At 41.9% G+C, this 18,733-nt stretch overlaps 1 protein-coding gene across 5 annotated transcripts in view; it reads right to left on the reverse strand.

Moving 5' to 3' along the window:
• Positions 1 to 18,733, reverse strand: part of LOC113064176 (RNA binding protein fox-1 homolog 3-like) — a 293,847-nt gene that overhangs the window by 209,946 nt on the left and 65,168 nt on the right. For all 5 annotated transcript variants that reach the window (XM_026234795.1, XM_026234798.1, XM_026234797.1 and 2 more), the window contains exon 2: positions 2,079 to 2,156. In XM_026234795.1, coding sequence (XP_026090580.1) covers positions 2,079 to 2,100 — 22 coding nt within the window. In that variant the 5' untranslated portion in view covers positions 2,101 to 2,156. The remainder of the gene's footprint in view (positions 1 to 2,078; positions 2,157 to 18,733) is intronic.

Raw genomic sequence — 18,733 nt, forward strand, 5'->3', positions numbered from 1 at the left:
ACACACACACACACACACACACACACTCACACTCAGGTTATAAAACAACTGCTCTCTTATAATTATTTCTAAAAAATCATGCAAAATTCAGAACCACCAAAGAGGGAGTGAGAGAGAGATGACAGGATGAGACAAAACAATTTAGCACACACACACACACACACACACACACAAACCTGCTCCAACCCCGTCTACAGAAGTCATGCAGTTTACCATGCTTACTGCCTGCAATGCATTGTAATGTAACATTATTACATTATTATTATATAAAAAATACTAAACTTTGACAAAAAATATTTTATTTTTGTTATAATTGTGATTTTATAATGTTTAGATATGAATCCAACTGAATCCAACTTGTGAAAAGATATCTTTCAGGTAGTCAAATAGCAAATAGCATATAGTGGAGCTCTATAGCCATCTAGTGGTTAAAGTGATTTTTAAATTTATTTTAAAACTGCATTTTCCAAAAAATGGGTATAAATGTTACATTAAATCATTTAAAATGATCCATGTTATCCCCATGAATGAAAGTTAGAAATCTGTGTCTTTTATCAAGTGAATTTTACATCAAATGCTGTTTTTTTTGTAAAAAGCCTATTTAAATAAATATTTATTTATTTATTTATTTATAGAAATTTAAAAGATATCATAAATCCTCCAAAAACAAATAAATGTTGAGTAGAAACATTAACAAACAGAGTAAAATTACATTTGTAAAAAAAAAAAAAAAAACTATTATCTTGTTACAAAATTAAATGTTATTGTCTGGGGTCTCTGGAGACACGAGTGTATACAGGAAACGAAGACCATCAGAGGGTTAAAATCAACAAGTACTGCACATGTCTAAATACCTAACATGTACTACGAACGCGCATGACATCACTGTTTTCAAAGATTCCTGTATTGGGTGTTTACACGGAAATGGTAACGTGCCATTTTCAAAGACTTACACTTTGAATAGGAATGCGCCCGAATCCCAATTCGGTATTCGGAAAGGTTCCCTTTGTCCTATCAGTCATCTCTCCTTACACTTTGTTTATGTGGTAAGTGAAATTTTATGTACTGTTATTTAAAAGGCAACCGCTAGCAAGCGGCTAACCTTGTCCCTTTAGTGGCTCCGTACAACATATTATTTGTTTTCCATGCCTTTCCGAATATGGATTCGCTATGCAGGCACATCCCTAACTTAAAAAAAAATAAAAAATGCATTTTCAGAACCCAAAATGCTGTTGCTGCGTAAACAAACAGTCAAAAGGGATAAAAAGTTTCCAGTTTTTAGCTGAAAACGTTGTTGTCTAAACGGCCCCTCTGTCTATCTCTCTATCCATCTATCTACATGCAATTTTCATAGATAAAAATAAGAGCTTTATTAATATACATCAATTTTGAATGTGATGTAAACTTTGTTTGCAGGCATGTATGAAATTTGTTTGTAAATATTAATGAATGAGACCTAAACTCTATCTACCAGGTTTCTAGTAACTAATCCACTGAGGAAACACCCCAGACAGTCAGAAAACAATGACACTAAGACATACAGCGGGTAAGGATGATATTGGAGAGAGAGAGAAAGACTAAAAATGTAAATTGTTCAAAAATTTGAAATCCATCCCATGAATTGAAGAGTCAGACTCAATTTCAACCCAACCTTTGCTTACAACACCATTGCCTCTTGAAATAACATCTAACTCAACACCAGGAAGATCATGAAACTATATATTGAGGGGTCCCCAGTAGCAATCAGACTTATTTGCTGCCAATAGGCAAAATTTCTCTATAAATTAATTAACTAAACTTAACCAACAAATACGTGACTGAAAAAAAAAAACAGTTCAGCCAAAAAAAATTAGCTGAAAACTGACTCAAGATGCAGATGAGGTTTCTTCATCAAATTAGGAGAAATTTAGCATTAAATCTGTGCGTGGCACCCAATCACTGCAGAGGATCCACCGGTCAGCAAAATGATGCCATGCTAAATTTCTCCAAATTTGTTATGATAAATAAACAAACTTATCTACAGCTACACAATGCATCTAGACAAACATTTAGTGCATGACCTCCACAAACACACTGACCTGCCCAACTTGGGGTCTCCATGTACAGCTGTGGCTGAGCAGGTGGGGTCTCACTGCAACCACCGAGGTGTCTGATTCCTACAGGAGAGAAACAGAGAGACAGCAACAAGTTTTGAGCCTGAGAATGAAAGCCACACAATTACATGCAAACAAACACATTTAATTCCTCAAAAAGTGGTATTTTAAATTTCCTTTGAATTAAGGAGCCCAGTCTACCATAGCGAAGAAGTTGAGCTCCCAATTTACATTACAGATTGCTCTGAAATTCTTTGCTTTTCTGAATGTTTACATGTTGAGACTTAATGTAGTTTTTTGTTGTTGTTTTTTTCATATGCCCTTGTTATGATAATGTGTGAGGGGATTAAGGAACAGTCAGAAGACCTGCAGGGTCCAGATAAGCTCCAGAACCCCACCAGAACCACCAAATCTTCTGCATGTACGGCAACTGTGCTTCATGCTACGCTGGTACTAAAGTGGATCTGCCATAACATTCGGAGCACACACACCAGCTTCCACACATAGTTATGGATAAATAAAGCAAAAAAGGCACTCTTTGGATACGTAAACACGGAAGCTGCAAACAAGGCATATATTAACTACAAACTCCTTCCCGTCCCGTTAACCTTTTCAGATTGGAAACAGTTAAGTCTGATAGTTGGATGAGAAGAATAATCATTCTGTTGGTCTGACCGGGAGAGAAAATGGGCCTGGTGTCACTGTTAATTTAAAATCGACTGAACTAAGGCAGGTTTGGCTGTGTGTACGTGATAGCAGGTGGCTTCAAATCACATTCTTATTTAGAGAAACACTGTAGTGAGTAAGAAATCACTTCACCCAGAGAAGTGTGAGTGAAGAAGAAGAAAAAAGAAACGGGGGGAAAAAGATGATAATGCTGCAACTTTTCGTTGGACGTAGAAAAATATACAACCCAACAAAAACAGGGCTCCAGAGAGTGAATGCAGCACTCTGGACAAAAGACCCTGTTAGAGCATTACCGTAATTACACGGCCATAATGGCCTCTATTGCAGGCTATTCAGATTAAATATGCATAGTGCCCTGTCCATATCCACAGGGCTTTATAAAAGTGTTGTTCCTATGTGTCATTTAATTGTTAGCATTAATCTGAAATATAGAGCTAATGTGTTTATTGAAAACAGTCTTTCTGTCTTTATTGCATATCATTCTTTCTTTATCAACTCGCTCACAAATCATGCACATTTTTCCCCGTTCGGCTCTTTTCCCCCTCACCCTTTCTGTTTTTCTACAATTGACAGTTCACCCAGAATTTTTGTGTCACACCCATTTTTTTTTCCACTGATTTTTTTCTTCATTGGAACTCAAAAGGATAAACGATGAAACTTGTGCTGGTTGCTCTTACAATAAATGAGGATCGAAACTTTGAGGCTTCAAAAAAAGATGAAATGCACCTAAAAACTGGTGAAGTCTAACTCCTAAAGGAGAAAAACAAATTTGTATTGTTCTTCACTCAATTCAGTCCCTGAGTTGAACTTGAGAACCGATTTGTGAAAGAAAACTCCATTTTTTTTGTGAACCAAATTAAATGATTCATTTGAAAAGATAAAAAAAATAACTACCTATCTAATTTTTAATGCATTATAATGAATAAATACTTAAACATATGTTTGTTTCTTCACAGAAAGTATGTTGTATGATTTCATAAAATAAAAAATAAAAAAATAAAAAAATAAAACTATATGGACCACTTTTATGATACTTTTATGAAACTTTTCCAACCTTTTTGAAGCTTCAAAGCATTAATCATCACTTATTGTAATTGCATGCAAAAGAAAATAGTGCTCAGAGTTTTCTTTTAGTGAAGTTATAAAGGTTTGAGAAGAGATAAGCGTGAATAAATGATGAAAGAAAATGTTATTCTCATTTTTGAATAAACTAATCTTTTAAAAATGACATCTAACCCTCTTTTTCCTTCCTCCCAAAGTCCATTCTCTCTGTGTCAGTCTATCTGAGAGAGGCTGTAGTTCTCTGCGGGGAAGTGTTTAATTTCATTCCGAGTGTTCCCCTCTGTGGTCAAGAGTAGAACTGAAACCCGGAGATGCAGGAAGTCTTCTGGGAAATCCAGTTCACTACAGACTCGGTGAGAATTCATTTCTGAAAACATGCTCACAAGGTGGCAATGAAAAACAGAGGTCTCTGCATGTCAACAAAACCCTGAGTGTATTTGTGTTCATCCACCGAACCCAATGCGTGTAAACACAAATTCTCCTTTCCAAAACCTAGAGAGACAGCATTTTAAGGATGGAAGATGATACATTTTGCTCATTTTTAAGAATATACTGCTAGTGTCTAATGCATCAGCATTTGCTGATATGCAAGTGTAGCATTGCGGCCTGACACTCAACATTTTGAATAGATCTTGATGGATCGCAAAGGATCTCATATGCAATAACACAGACACATGCCGACACACACACATGAACAAAGCATGTGTATTGATTTAATCCGAACAAAGCTTATATCTCACAGCCCTCTGTTTCCCTCCCACACTGTTTTTCTCTGCCTGTAATGGATTACCATGCACTGGCTCCAGTATTTTTGGGAACAAGGCCAACATAATTTGTTATTTCATCATATGTAATTAAAAGCTGTTTCTTTTCCTGTTGTGTCAGAGCTGATTAATTATTTGGACGGTAAAAAGGCATAAATAGCACAGAACTGAAGAGTGCCATGGAAAAAAAAAAACAATAAAACAACCATCACTCGGACAACATTGATGTCGCAAGCAAAAAGAAAATATCATCATACTAAAGTCTATTTGCTTAGCTATTTAGCTGCATACACAATAAATAAACCCTTGGCTGCTGTATGATGAGAACAGTGTAATAACAAATGTTATATCTCAACTATGAAATGTCTGCAGCATGTAAGCAGATGAAAACAAGCCGTCTGATGTGCGACAGGTGTAATGCATTTATGACATGTGATGTGCATTTATTTTAACTGTTCACAGTTTGAATGTGTGTTTTACACAACATTTTGTGTCATGTGATATTGCAAGCATGATTTCAAGTAAGATTTATGAAATTTCACATGCACAAAAGTGTGAGATTTCACTTTTCTTACAACAATTCAATAAACTGTGTTAATATTGCGTAACTTACATTTGATACAGACAATTTCCAGTTACCTCACCCATATTTGCCCTGACTATGAAAATAGGTACAAAAGTAGTAAAACACAAACAACTATTGCACAACTCCAAGCAAACACACACAGAGCTGAACCATTGTTTAGAATGAATCTGTTGAGAAAATGATTCAGTGACTCTTTTTGGTTTCGCTCTCGCGGTACTTTGATGCCACACTTCTGTGCCGTCTCAAGTCGGACAAAATTTCTAACCAGCATGCACTGCTTCAAGTCCGATAGCGATCGGTTTGTGCAATGCTGCGTGAATTCGAACGCACCTATTGTTTTTTTCTCAACTGAAATCACAATTTAGAAAAAAGTATTTGAATCACTCTCTGACTTGACACCACCTTCTTGTGTACGATGCAACATGCAGAGTTACTGAAAATGTATCACTAATGGGCAGCTTCTGGACCAAGCATGTTGTGTCTAGAAGGGATACAACTATGGCTGGAAAGTAACAATAAATTAAATTTGCTACCTATTAGATTATGCTTTGTAAACATTTACACCTTCCCCAACCCTAAACATACCCCATACAATAATGCAAATACAGTTATTATTGTTGTTTAGCTTGATAAAAAGTATGCAATGTTGATGTGCGCATGCCCAGTGGCCATAGCTGTATACCATCTAGCCCAAGCATGGGCCGTTAAAATTAATGGGAATGCTAATCGATTAATTTATCAAGATATTATTAATTCTACTTACTTAAAATACCCGAAATTGCAGATGACGTTATTGGCACAAAACATGATCATAATAAAAAAATAAAAAAATTTTATCATACCAATGGATTAAAATGCTGTTTTGGCAATCAATTAATAATTCTATATCTACATTCACTTTTAGCTGATGCTTTTATCCAAAGCGACTTATAATTGCTATATATATGTCAGAGTGTGAAAATAAATAAATAAATAAATAAATAAGAGAGATGAAATACAAAACAAAAGAGAAATAAAAGTTCTTCAGCCAAAAGAGCTTTATGTTCCATTAGAGAAGCCATTCCATGAAAAATTGTCAGGGCAGTGGCATGGCATAAAAGAACAATTTAACTTTGTAATGCTGTGCCTGAATCCTTTTGGATTCTACTTGGCTTTGTGAAGAAGATTAGTTGAGCAGCTTTTACAGGCTTTGGTAAATAGAGTTGTAACTCCATTCATCCCCCATTCACAGAGTAAATATCCCCTTTCACACACACCAGAGCACAGTGGCACACACACTGACCTGGAAACACTTCTCAATTACAGACAAGCTGGAGCTCATCAACTCTTCCTACAGGGAGCCCGGATAGAGAGTCTGGGCATAAATATTAAGCCTTGAACAGCCTGCTGTAATTTGATTTTCATACTGGGTCAATATAAGAAAGCTGTGAGAGCTAATTTTCCTGTTCCGTATGGAGTTTCATCTCATATCGCTAGGCTGGGAATTTATGTGGCATGTATGTTTGCTTTCGCATGTGCTTGAGATTGCTGTCAGACAGACTGTTTGTTGTAGTTTGAGCTTTTGTTGAAAGATTAGCTCATCTGAAAATGAAAAACCTGTCATAATTTACTCACCCTTAAGTTACTGAAAATCTGAATGACTTTATTTCTTCTGTGAAACACCAAAGGAAAACTGTACAGGTCTTTTTTTTTTTTTTTTTTTTTTTTTTTTTTTGTACATGTAATTAGTGCCCATACTAAAGCTCCATTAGGGTACCAACTCCTAGGGTTGGTCTCCGGATTTTTATTGAATAAAAATGTAAAATAATGTGCTTGACGTTTTATTATACTTTTATGGTGCTTTTTGGTAATTTTGTAGCATGAAAGCTCAAATTATGCATGTTCTAATACTGTATGATGTTCAGCACAAAAGGAGAAATTTTGAATAACGTAGAATAGACTGGACACATTCAGCGAATGATGTATGAAACACACTGACTTGACTGATCAGCCAACGCAATTGAAATCCTCCTTACTCTTGCAAGCAGAAGTCTTCAAACTGACCTTCCTAAAATGAACATGAAACTGGATTTGCTATGGTGCATCATTGTCCTCCCTCATAACCGAGGCGTCTCTGTGGGTTTGCTTGGTTTTGATATTGCATTTGTTGGGTAAAAATATTAAATAAACAGCTAATAGACATCTCCATTAAGACCCTAGTGTTGTCATTTCACTGCAACATGCACCCAATTTATGTTGGACAGAGAGGATTCTGGGAAATGGAACACTAGGACGTCTGATGCAAATTGAACATGAGGGACACTGAATATTAAAACAGGCAAACTATCCTATTCACTGAAAGTGGGGGGAGAGATGGAAATATAAATGAAATACGGCCCGCTGTAAAAGGGTGAAAATACAGGACCAAAACAAAACCAACAACAAGTGAATAATTACCAGCTTGGTTTATTTCAAGTTGGAATTGATTTACTAAAACATAAATATACAATAAAATGTAACAAGGGTGTAAAGCATGTTGTTAAAATTTATCATTTTAAGCAAAGAGAGTGAGACGTCAGGCGGGATGCGCCTCTGATCATGAAACGCTGTTGGTTTATCATCGACGACTTTCTTCAGAATTAGGAAAACAACCTGTGCTTGCTTTATAGAGGCAGATGAAAACAGGGTTTTATGATAATTATTCAGAAGCTGTATGGATTTAGTGAGTTGTTAAAGTGGAAATTGAGACATCGTTGGAGGTAGTAAGACTGTCATCCTGTTTTCATTGGAATCCCACAGTATATCATTATATATTATGGAATGGCCGTAATTATGTTGTTGTTGTTGCATCGTGGGTTCTATTCTTGAACTTGACTTGAGTGTCATTAGTGGAGAAGTGCCATTTCTTAATGCTGGTGCCACCAAAAGCTCTTCATTCAAGCTAGTCTGATTAAAATTTTTATGTAAAGCCCTTAAATAATCTGCAATTTTACTCTTTACGTGCTTTGCCTTAGAAACCCAAAACACTTGGGCCTATTTGGTTTCAGGACTGTCTACAATACAAGCATTAAAGAAATAGTTCACCCAAAAAAAAAAAAAAAAAAAAAAAAAATGCTGACAATTTACATTGTTGATGAGTTAGTTTTTTCATCAGAATAGATTTTGAGAAATTTAGCATTACTAATTTGCTTACCAAAGAATCCTGTGCAGCAAATGGGTGCCGTCCAAAAATCTGATAAAAAAAATCACAGTAATCCACAAGTAATCAACACAATTTCAGTTAGAATTTGTTGAAGAATTGAAAATACATTTTGGTCCAAAAATAGCAAAAACTATGACTTTATTCAGTATTGTCTCTTCCGGGTCTGTTGTGAGCCCGTTCACTGCAGTGTAGTGATATCCAGTTCGCGAACAAATCACTTGATGTAACCGGATCTTCTTGAACCAGTTCACCAAATCGAATTGAATCATTGGTAACACTTTAAAATAATGGTCCGTTGTTAATAAGTAACTACGCAGGAAGTAATAGGTAGTACTACATTAACACTTAACTTAATACTATTAACTAATATAGAAGCAAGATTAACTAAGCAGTAAGTAATAGCTCATTTAGGACATAGGTAGTTCCTTATTAGGTATTTGATAATTACTAAAGAAAAATATCGTCATTGAGAACTACTTTGGAACTATGGCCAACTAATGAAGAATAACCAATTAATTACTAATCACAACAGCTACGTCTATAAAGTGAACAATTAGCTTCTTTATGGAAACGTATATATATATATATATATATATATATATATATATATATATATATATATATATATATATATATATATATATATATATATATAGCCTATCCATATGATATATTTAATGAGCTCCATTAAGTTCAATGTCTCCAACTCTAATAACTTTAACGTTAGTGATATTATGCTGGGGAGGGCTTCGCTTTAGGAAGTGACAATAAATAATGATGTTCTCTTGTCAAAACATATTTGCATCCTTCATGAAAACATTGACTGCATTTATAGTGTTAAGCACAAAACAACATCTTCCAGATTACAATGTCTGGTAGAATATCACTAGTTCCTCACAGAAATATATGGCTGTACAGTATGTGTCAGATAATTTTATTGTAAATTACTTGTGAAATCCATGACTCTTTACTCGAGTGTTCAACGTGATCTCATGAGAATACGTGTGTATTTTTACGTTAAATGTGATTCTATCACACGTATATTTACTTACGTTTTCATGCACATAGAAACGTACAATTTAGACGTATTTATAGCAGTAAAATTTACAAATACTTACGTGTTAGCAGCTAAAAAAACGTAAATATTCTAACATAAAGTGTGAATGTATATGAATTCCCATGTATTAATATTAAAATCGTGGCTTTAATGATTTAAATCTGTTGTATTTAATTGTCATATCAATACATGTTTTTATTCAATTTATTGAAAACAGTTTACTCGTCTATTTAATAGGAAATAAAATTTCTGTGCATGCTGCAAACCATAGATACACACAAAAGCACAGCATACAATTACAAATCACATCCATTTTATTTGTTTGCTGTACTGCATATCTTTAGAATCCAGATGTTTGCAAGGAACATATCCAAAATCAGCCCTTTATCAATGGGTCTTCATATTCATTCTCAGCAACAGCGTCCGTCACAGTCAAAGCTCACGCTCGTTATGATTCGAATTTGAAAATAGCGCCAGTGCGCCACGTTACGACATGGTTTATGGCACTGATATCGAACGCTCATTGGTCCTCATCCAATTCGTCACAGATTGCGACATGTTGTGTTTAAGTTTATGACATTTGAGTACTGCGCCAGTGCGCCTTCACGGAGAGAAGACAGATACATAATTTCATGGATTAATAAATTAAATTCTGCTCTGTACCCTATAAAAACTATTACCTCCATATAGAGGACTGCGACTGGAACTCATTATCATTTGAACTACTTTTGGTACCACTTTTGATATTTTCGCAAAAAATAAATGATTAACGTTACTGTCACGGATTTACGCTGCCTGAAGGAACACGGAGACGAGGATAGACACACGTAAGTAGCAAGTGAAGCATCAAGTTGCAAGTGAGGTAGTGAGGAGACCCGACAAACAGAACTGAAAGGACAAGGCTTATGTACAAAAGGATAATTGGGAAAACACAGGTGGATGGAATCACTAAATTAACACACATGAGGAAGAGAATAGACACACCTGGGAACTAATCAAACCAAAACACGGAAAGACAGAAATTGGGTCACGGGCAAAAACACACTAAATGAGTCCAGGTGTGACAGTACTCCCCCCTCCCAGTAGGTGCGTCCTCGCACCGTAGAAACAACAGGGGGAGGCGTGGGTGGGAACTTGGGAGGAGGTTCCGGTGGAGGACGGACTCCCAGGAGGGGGCCAGCAGACAGGGACCACAGAAGGAGGAGCCAGGGAGGAGACGGAGGAAGGAGCCAGGGAGGAGACAGGAGCAGGAGGAGCCAGATGGTCCACCAGAGACCAGCCAGGACGGAGATCCAAGGTGGGGTCGACGGCGGGAGGAGCCATGGTGAAGGAGGGGTCGACGACACCAGGGGGCCGACAGGCGGAGACTGCACCGGTGGGTGAGGAGCCCAAGATGGAGCAGCACAGCCACAGAGCCAGGGGGACGTCGAGGATCCGGAGGGCCTAGGTGAAGCAGAAGGCTCAGGCGACCAAGGCGGAGGCGGGGTCCTGGCAGACCGCTGTGGAGCCGGAGTGACCGAGGATGGAGGTGGAACTGGAGGGAAGGAGGAGCCTGACAGAGCCGGAGGGATGGAGTGACGAGGTGGAACCAGAGGAGAGGAGTCCCGAGGCGGCGGATGGTCGACGACTGACCAAGGTGGAGCCGGAGGGACGAGGGAGCCCGGTGGAGCAGGTGGGATGACAGGCCACGGTGGAGACGAGGGAGCTAAGAGCCAAGGCGGAGCCGCTGGGTCGAAGGACCGAGGAGGAGTCCAGGGCTCGGAGGCTGGAGGCGGAGACAGGGCCTTAACGCGCCAAGGCGGAGCTGGAGACTGGCAGTCCAGCGGCGAACCATCGCGCCGCGATGGCGCGGACTGAGGGTGAGCTGCGGGACTGACTGGCACCAGCAGGGATGGCGAGGAACTGGCTGGTCTAGGAGGAGGAGAGAGGAGAAGGATGGGAGGAAGGACAGGAGGATCAGGACTGGACGGAACCAGCGAAAGAGGAGTAGAGGGACCAGCAGGTTTGGGAGGAGGCGGGAGAGGGAGGCTGGGAGGGAATACAGGAGACACAGAAGATTCAGGGCTGGGTGGAACCAGCGGAGACACAGAAGATTCAGGGCTGGGCGGAACCAGCGGTGAAACAGAAAAATCATGGCTGGGCGGAACCAGCGGAGACACAGAAAATTCAGAGCTGGGCGGAACCAGCGGAGACACAGAAGATTCAGAGCTGGGCGGAACCAGCGGAGACACAGAAGATTCAGAGCTGGGCGGAACCAGCGGAGACACAGAAGATTCAGAGCTGGGCGGAACCAGCGGAGACACAGAAGATTCAGAGCTGGGCGGAACCAGCGGAGACACAGAAGATTCAGAGCTGGGCGGAACCAGCGGAGAAACAGGAAACTCAGGGCTGGGCGGAACCAGCGGAGACACAGGAAACTCAGGGCTGGGCGGAACCAGCGGAGACACAGGAAACTCAGGGCTGGGCGGAACCAGCGGAGACACAGGAAACTCAGGGCTGGGCGGAACCAGCGGAGAAACAGAAAACTCAGGGCTGGGCGGAACCAGCGGAGAAACAGAAGATTCAGAGCTGGGCGGAACCAGCGGAGATACAGGAAACTCAGGGCTGGGCGGAACCAGCGGAAATGGAGCAGAGGAAATGACTGGAGGAGGTAGGAGTGGGAGACTGAGAGGGTATACAGGGGAATCAGGGCTGGACGGAACCAGCGGGGAAACAGGAAAATTGGGGATTACCTCCATAGACCAGTCCATCAGATCCAGAACTTGCTCCATATGATCTTCAGAGACTGCATACAGCTCACCCTCAGTCGCAGGAGTGTGGGCAGGGCTTTCCTCCACGCCCTCGATCTCCACTAGGACTCCCACGATGCACGGTGTGGCCGGCTCACACACCTGGTCAGTCGCGCTCTCGAGATCCTGTTCCCCGTCAATGGATTGCTCGGGCTCTGCGGCTGCGGTGGGCTCTGGCTCCGTGTAGCGAGTTGGTGGCTGGCTGGTCTCTGGGTAGGGAGTGGGACTGGCGAGATCCTCTATGGGGCTGACGGTGAAAGAGGAGCCATTTCTCGCCAGAGTCCACTCCACGTATGCGGCGAAATCCTCCCGAGGACCATCTTCGGACGACAACGCTCTGCATTTGGAGTTCAGGCTTGTGTTGTAGAAGGTGCAGAGCGCGTCGTCCGGGTAGCTGGTGGCATTAGCTAGTAGAAGAAACAGTCTGGTGTGGTCCTCGAGAGAGCGTCCTTCCTGCTCCAGCATGAGGAGGAGGAATCCGGGGCTAGAGAGGGGATCCATCAAACACTACAAAACAAAAAGACTGAGAAAAAACGAAAGCAAAACGGAGGGAAAGACGCAGTTTTAAACTTTCTTTTTTTCTGTTCTGGTCGGGTCTTCTGTCACGGATTTACGCTGCCTGAAGGAACACGGAGACGAGGATAGACACACGTAAGTAGCAAGTGAAGCATCAAGTTGCAAGTGAGGTAGTGAGGAGACCCGACAAACAGAACTGAAAGGACAAGGCTTATGTACAAAAGGATAATTGGGAAAACACAGGTGGATGGAATCACTAAATTAACACACATGAGGAAGAGAATAGACACACCTGGGAACTAATCAAACCAAAACACGGAAAGACAGAAATTGGGTCACGGGCAAAAACACACTAAATGAGTCCAGGTGTGACAGTTACGTTTGTTTGTTTGTTATTTGTTTATTTATAACAGTAACGTTATGTAGTTTTAAGAAATGTTGTCTTTAAAATAAAAAATCTTTCACTTTAAAGTGAAATCTTTCACTTTAAAATAATGGTCCAGATCACTAGTAGTTCATGCGGACTGACAAGGTAACACTTGAGTAATTAGTCAGGACTTAACATGTTTTTCACTTTAAAATAATGGGCCAGATCACTCGTAGTTCCTGCGGACTGACAAGGTAACGCTTGAGTAATTAGTCAGGAGTTAACATGTTTTTCACTTTAAAATAATGGGCCAGATCACTAGTAGTTCCTGCGGACTGACAAGGTAACACTTGAGTAATGAGTCATGGATTTCACAAGTAATTTACAATAAAATTATCTGACACATACTGCACAGCCATATATTTCTGTGAGGAACTAGTGATATTCTACCAGACATTGTAATCTGGAAGATGTTGTTTTGTGCTTAACACTATGAATGCAGTCAATGTTTTCATGAAGGATGCAAATATGTTTTGACAAGAGAACATCATTATTTATTGTCACTTCCTAAAGAGAAGCCCTCCCCAGCATAATATCACTAACGTTAAAGTTATTAGAGTTGGAGACATTGAACTTAATGGAGCTCATAAAATATATCATATGGATAGGCTATATATATATATATATATATATATATATATATATATATATATACACGTTTCCATAAAGAAGCTAATTGTTCACTTTATAGACGTAGCTGTTGTGATTAGTAATTAATTAGTTATTCTTCATTAGTTGGCCATAGTTCCAAAGTAGTTCTCAATGACGATATTTTTCTTTAGTAATTATCAAATAACTAATAAGGAACTACCTATGTCCTAAATGAGATATTACTTACTGCTTAGTTAATCTTGCTTCTATATTAGTAAATAGTATTAAGTTAAGTGTTAATGTAGTACTACCTATTACTTCCTGCGTAGTTACTTATTAACAACGGACCATTATTTTAAAGTGTTACCGAATCATTTGAAATGGTTTGCGTCTCCAATAAGCATTAATCCACAAATAACTTTTTTTTTTTTACTTTTTTAATGTGGCTGACACTCCCTCTGAGTTAAAACAAACCAATATCCCAGAGTAATTCATTTACTCAAACAGTACACTGAATGAACTGCTGTGAAGAGAGAACTGAAGATGAACACCGAGCTGAGCCAGATAACGATTGCAAGAAGCGGTTGCATCGGTTTTCGGATCACCAGTAATTCTTTCGAAAAAATTTGATTCAAGAAATGGGTTGAAGAAAACGGTTCATAGGTTTTTTTGCGCTCAAAGTAATGACGTCATTGGTGATGATTGTCCTTGATTAAAGCCTTCGGTTTACCAGCGCTCATAACATTAGCACAGAATCAGTTCAGAATCAATCACCAAAAGTACCAGTTCGGTTCAGACACGCTGTGTGTCCATCTGCTTCACACTGAATCACACATCCGCAGTATCATCAGCTCCTCGGTTCTCGAATCGGACAGACAGTCCGACAGAAACGGTTCTTGACTCGATTCATTTGTGGATTAATGCTAATTGGAGACGCGAACCGTTTCAAACGATTCAGTTCGATTTGGTGAACTGGTTCAAGAAGATCCGGTTACATCGAGTGATTCGTTCGCAAACTGGATATCACTACACTGCAGTGTTTTAAAATCTCACAACAGACTCGGAAGAGAAGACAATGCTGAATAAAGTCGTAGTTTTTGCTATTTTTGGACCAAAATGTATTTTCGGTGCTTCAAAAAATTCTAATGGACCCTCTGATGTCACATGGACTACTTTGATGATGTTTTATTACCTTTCTGGACATGGACAGTATACCGTACACACACTTTCAATGGAGGGACTGAGAGCTCTCGGACTAAATCTAAAATACCTTAAACTGTGTTCCGAAGATGAACTGAGGTCTTACGGGTTTTGAACGACATGAGGGTGAGTCATTAATTACATCATTGTAATATATGGGTGAACTAACCCTTTAAAATATGACTCAATATTAACATCTTTAAACTAAAGGTCATACAAGATCCTTTTCTTTTCTTTCTTTTTTCACAAAACAAGCACCACTCTTACAAGCAATCCTTTTTTTTAAATCATGTCTTTTCAATTCTGATGTCAATATTTAATTGGTTGATTTCTTTAAGCAACCTATAATGTCATTAAGTTAAGTCTGAATCTGTGACTGCAAGTTAAAATTAAGATACCTGTGCCAATACAAGTTCATTCATACTGGTATTAAATGTGCAACAAATAACAAATAACTGTAACTTAAATGTCCTGCTTCATGTTCGTGTGCAGTGAAGCTGAATGTTTAATGTCTCTGCCACCTTTGTTGACCTGACCTGACTGCTTTGTACTAAACCAAACGTGAGAACCACATAACGTAAAAGGTGATGTTATGGCAGCCATTACAGCTGTTTCCATGAGAAAGCTGTGGTGTAATCACACAACACAATGTACACCACACACCATTTGTACAGTTGACAATTCCAGCAAAGAAGACTGCATGAGGGTAAATAAAGGATGAATGAAGTAAAACTAAATAAGCCAGAGGTGCCTGTCACATTCATACGCACTTCTGACTAGACAAATGAAAGGGAAGTTCCCGTGAGAGAGAAGAGGATGTAATTCAATGCTTAATGTGTGTGTGTGCATGTGTGTGTCAGAAGAACAAGAAAGACGCGAGAGGCGTGCATCCATCCTCAGAGGTGAATTCGATTTCACGGGTTAGTGAGAGGATGGTGTATACTGGGGTTGGGGGGGGGGGGGGGTTGGGGGGGCTTGTGCCTCGGCTTTATTAAATGCTGTTGCAGATGACAGGCCTGAGCTCCTTTCACTCGCCACAGCTGCTGGAGGGGCCGCACCTCTGTATTTCCCCACTAAATATCCACTCAGACACAAGCTTTTTATGTGTGTATTTTATTTATGCATTAAAGTTCAGTGTTTTACAGCAGTACTGTCACACCTGGACTCATTTAGTGTGTTTTTGCCCGTGACCCAGTTTCTGTCTTTCCGTGTTTGGTTTGATTAGTTCCCAGGTGTGTCTAGTCTATTCCTCATGTGTTCCATGTCCCTGTTAATTTTAGTCATGCCATCCACCTGTGTTTCCCCAATTATCCTTTTGTACATAAGCCTTGTCCTTTCAGTTCTGTTTTGTCGGGTCTTCTCACTAGCTACTAACTTCACTTGCTACTTACGTGTGTCTACCTCTGTGCTCCATGTTGGATATCCCCTGTGTTGGATATATTAAAAGCCTTATTCCGTTTATCCTCGACTCCGTGTTCCTTCAGGCAGCGAAAACCGTGACAGAAGACCCGACCGTAAAAAGAAAGTTTAAAACTGCGTCTTTCCCTCCGTTTTGCTTTCGTTTTTTCTCAGTCTTTTCTTTTCGTAGTTTCTATGGATCCCCTCTATCGTCCCGAATTCCTCATCCTCCTGCTGAAGCAGGAGGGACGTTCTCTCGAGGACCATACCAGACAGTTTCTTCTATTAGCTAATGCCACCAGCTACCCGGACGACGCGCTCTGCACCTTCTACAACACCAGCCTGAACTCCAAATGCAGAGCGTTGTCGTCCGAAGATGGTCCTCGGGAGGATTTCGCCGCATTCGTGGAGTGGACTCTGGCGAGAAATAGCTCTTCTTTCACCATCTGCCCCATAGAGGATCTCGCCAGCCCCACTCCCGACCCAGAGACCAGCCAGCCACCATCACGCCGCACGGAGCCAGAGCCCACCGCAGCCGCAGAGCCCGAGTCATTCACCGACAGGGAGCCGGATCTCGAGAGCGCGACTGACCAGGTGTGTGAGCCGGCAACACCGTGCATCGTGGGAGTCCTAGTGGAGATCGAGGGCGTGGAGGAAAGCCCTGCCCACACTCCTGCGACTGAGGGTGAGCTATATGCAGTCTCTGAAGATCCTATGGAGCAAGTTCTGGATCTGATGGACTGGTCTATGGAGGTAATCCCCAATTTTCCTGTTTCCCCGCTGGTTCCGTCCAGCCCTGATTCCCCTGTATACCCTCTCAGTCTCCAACTCCTACCTCCTCCAGTCATTTCCTCTGCTCCATTTCCGCTGGTTCCGCCCAGCCCTGAGTTTTCTGTTTCTCCGCTGGTTCCGCCCAGCCCTGAGTTTTCTGTTTCTCCGCTGGTTCCGCCCAGCCCTGAGTTTTCTGTTTCTCCGCTGGTTCCGCCCAGCCCTGAGTTTTCTGTTTCTCCGCTGGTTCCGCCCAGCCCTGAGTTTTCTGTTTCTCCGCTGGTTCCGCCCAGCCCTGAGTTTCCTGTATCTCCACTGGTTCCGCCCAGCTCTGAATCTTCTGTTTCTCCGCTGGTTCCGCCCAGCCCTGAGTTTCCTGTGTCTCCGCTGGTTCCGCCCAGCTCTGAATCTTCTGTGTCTCCGCTGGTTCCGCCCAGCTCTGAATCTTCTGTGTCTCCGCTGGTTCCGCCCAGCCATGATTTTTCTGTTTCACCACTGGTTCCGCCCAGCCCTGAATCTTCTGTGTCTCCTGTATTCCCTCCCAGCCTCCCTCTCCCGCCTCCTCCCAAACCTGCTGGTCCCTCTACTCCTCTTTCGCTGGTTCCGTCCAGTCCTGATCCTCCTGTCCTTCCTCCCATCCTTCTCCTCTCTCCTCCTCCTAGACCAGCCAGTTCCTCGCCATCCCCTGCTGGTGCCAGTCAGTCCCGCAGCTCACCCTCAGTCCGCGCCATCGGGGCGCGGTGGTTCGCCGCTGGACTGCCAGTCTCCAGCTCCGCCTTGGCGCGTTAAGGCCCTGTCTCCGCCTCCAGCCTCCGAGCCCTGGACTCCTCCTCGGTCCTTCGACCCAGCGGCTCCGCCTTGGCTCTTAGCTCCCTCGTCTCCACCGTGGCCTGTCATCCCACCTGCTCCACCGGGCTCCCTCGTCCCTCCGGCTCCACCTTGGTCACTCCGGCTCCACAGCGGTCTGCCAGGACCCCGCCTCCACCTTGGTCGCCTGAGCCTTCAGCTCCACCTAGGCCCTCCGGATCCTCGTCGTCACCCTGGCTCTGCGGCTGTGCTGCTCCATCTTGGGCTCCTCACCCACCGGTGCAGTCTCCGCCTGTCGGCCCCCTGGTGTCGTCGACCCTTCCTTCACCATGGCTCCTCCCGCCGTCGACTCCACCTTGGATCTCCGTCCTGGCTGGTCTCTGGTGGACCATCTGGCTCCTCCTGCTCCTGTCTCCTCCCTGGCTCCTTCCTCCGTCTCCTCCCTGGCTCCTCCTCCTGTGGTCCCTGTCTGCTGGCCCCCTCCTGGGAGTCCGTCCTCCACCGGAACCTCCTCCCAAGTTCCCACCCACGCCTCCCCCTGTTGTTTCTACGGTGCGAGGACGCACCTACCGGGAGGGGGGAGTACTGTCACACCTGGACTCATTTAGTGTGTTTTTGCCCGTGACCCAGTTTCTGTCTTTCCGTGTTTGGTTTGATTAGTTCCCAGGTGTGTCTAGTCTATTCCTCATGTGTTCCATGTCCCTGTTAATTTAGTCATGCCATCCACCTGTGTTTCCCCAATTATCCTTTTGTACATAAGCCTTGTCCTTTCAGTTCTGTTTTGTCGGGTCTTCTCACTAGCTACTA

This window comes from Carassius auratus, chromosome 46 (assembly GCF_003368295.1).
Source record: "Carassius auratus strain Wakin chromosome 46, ASM336829v1, whole genome shotgun sequence".
Classification (NCBI taxonomy): Eukaryota; Metazoa; Chordata; class Actinopteri; order Cypriniformes; family Cyprinidae; genus Carassius; species Carassius auratus.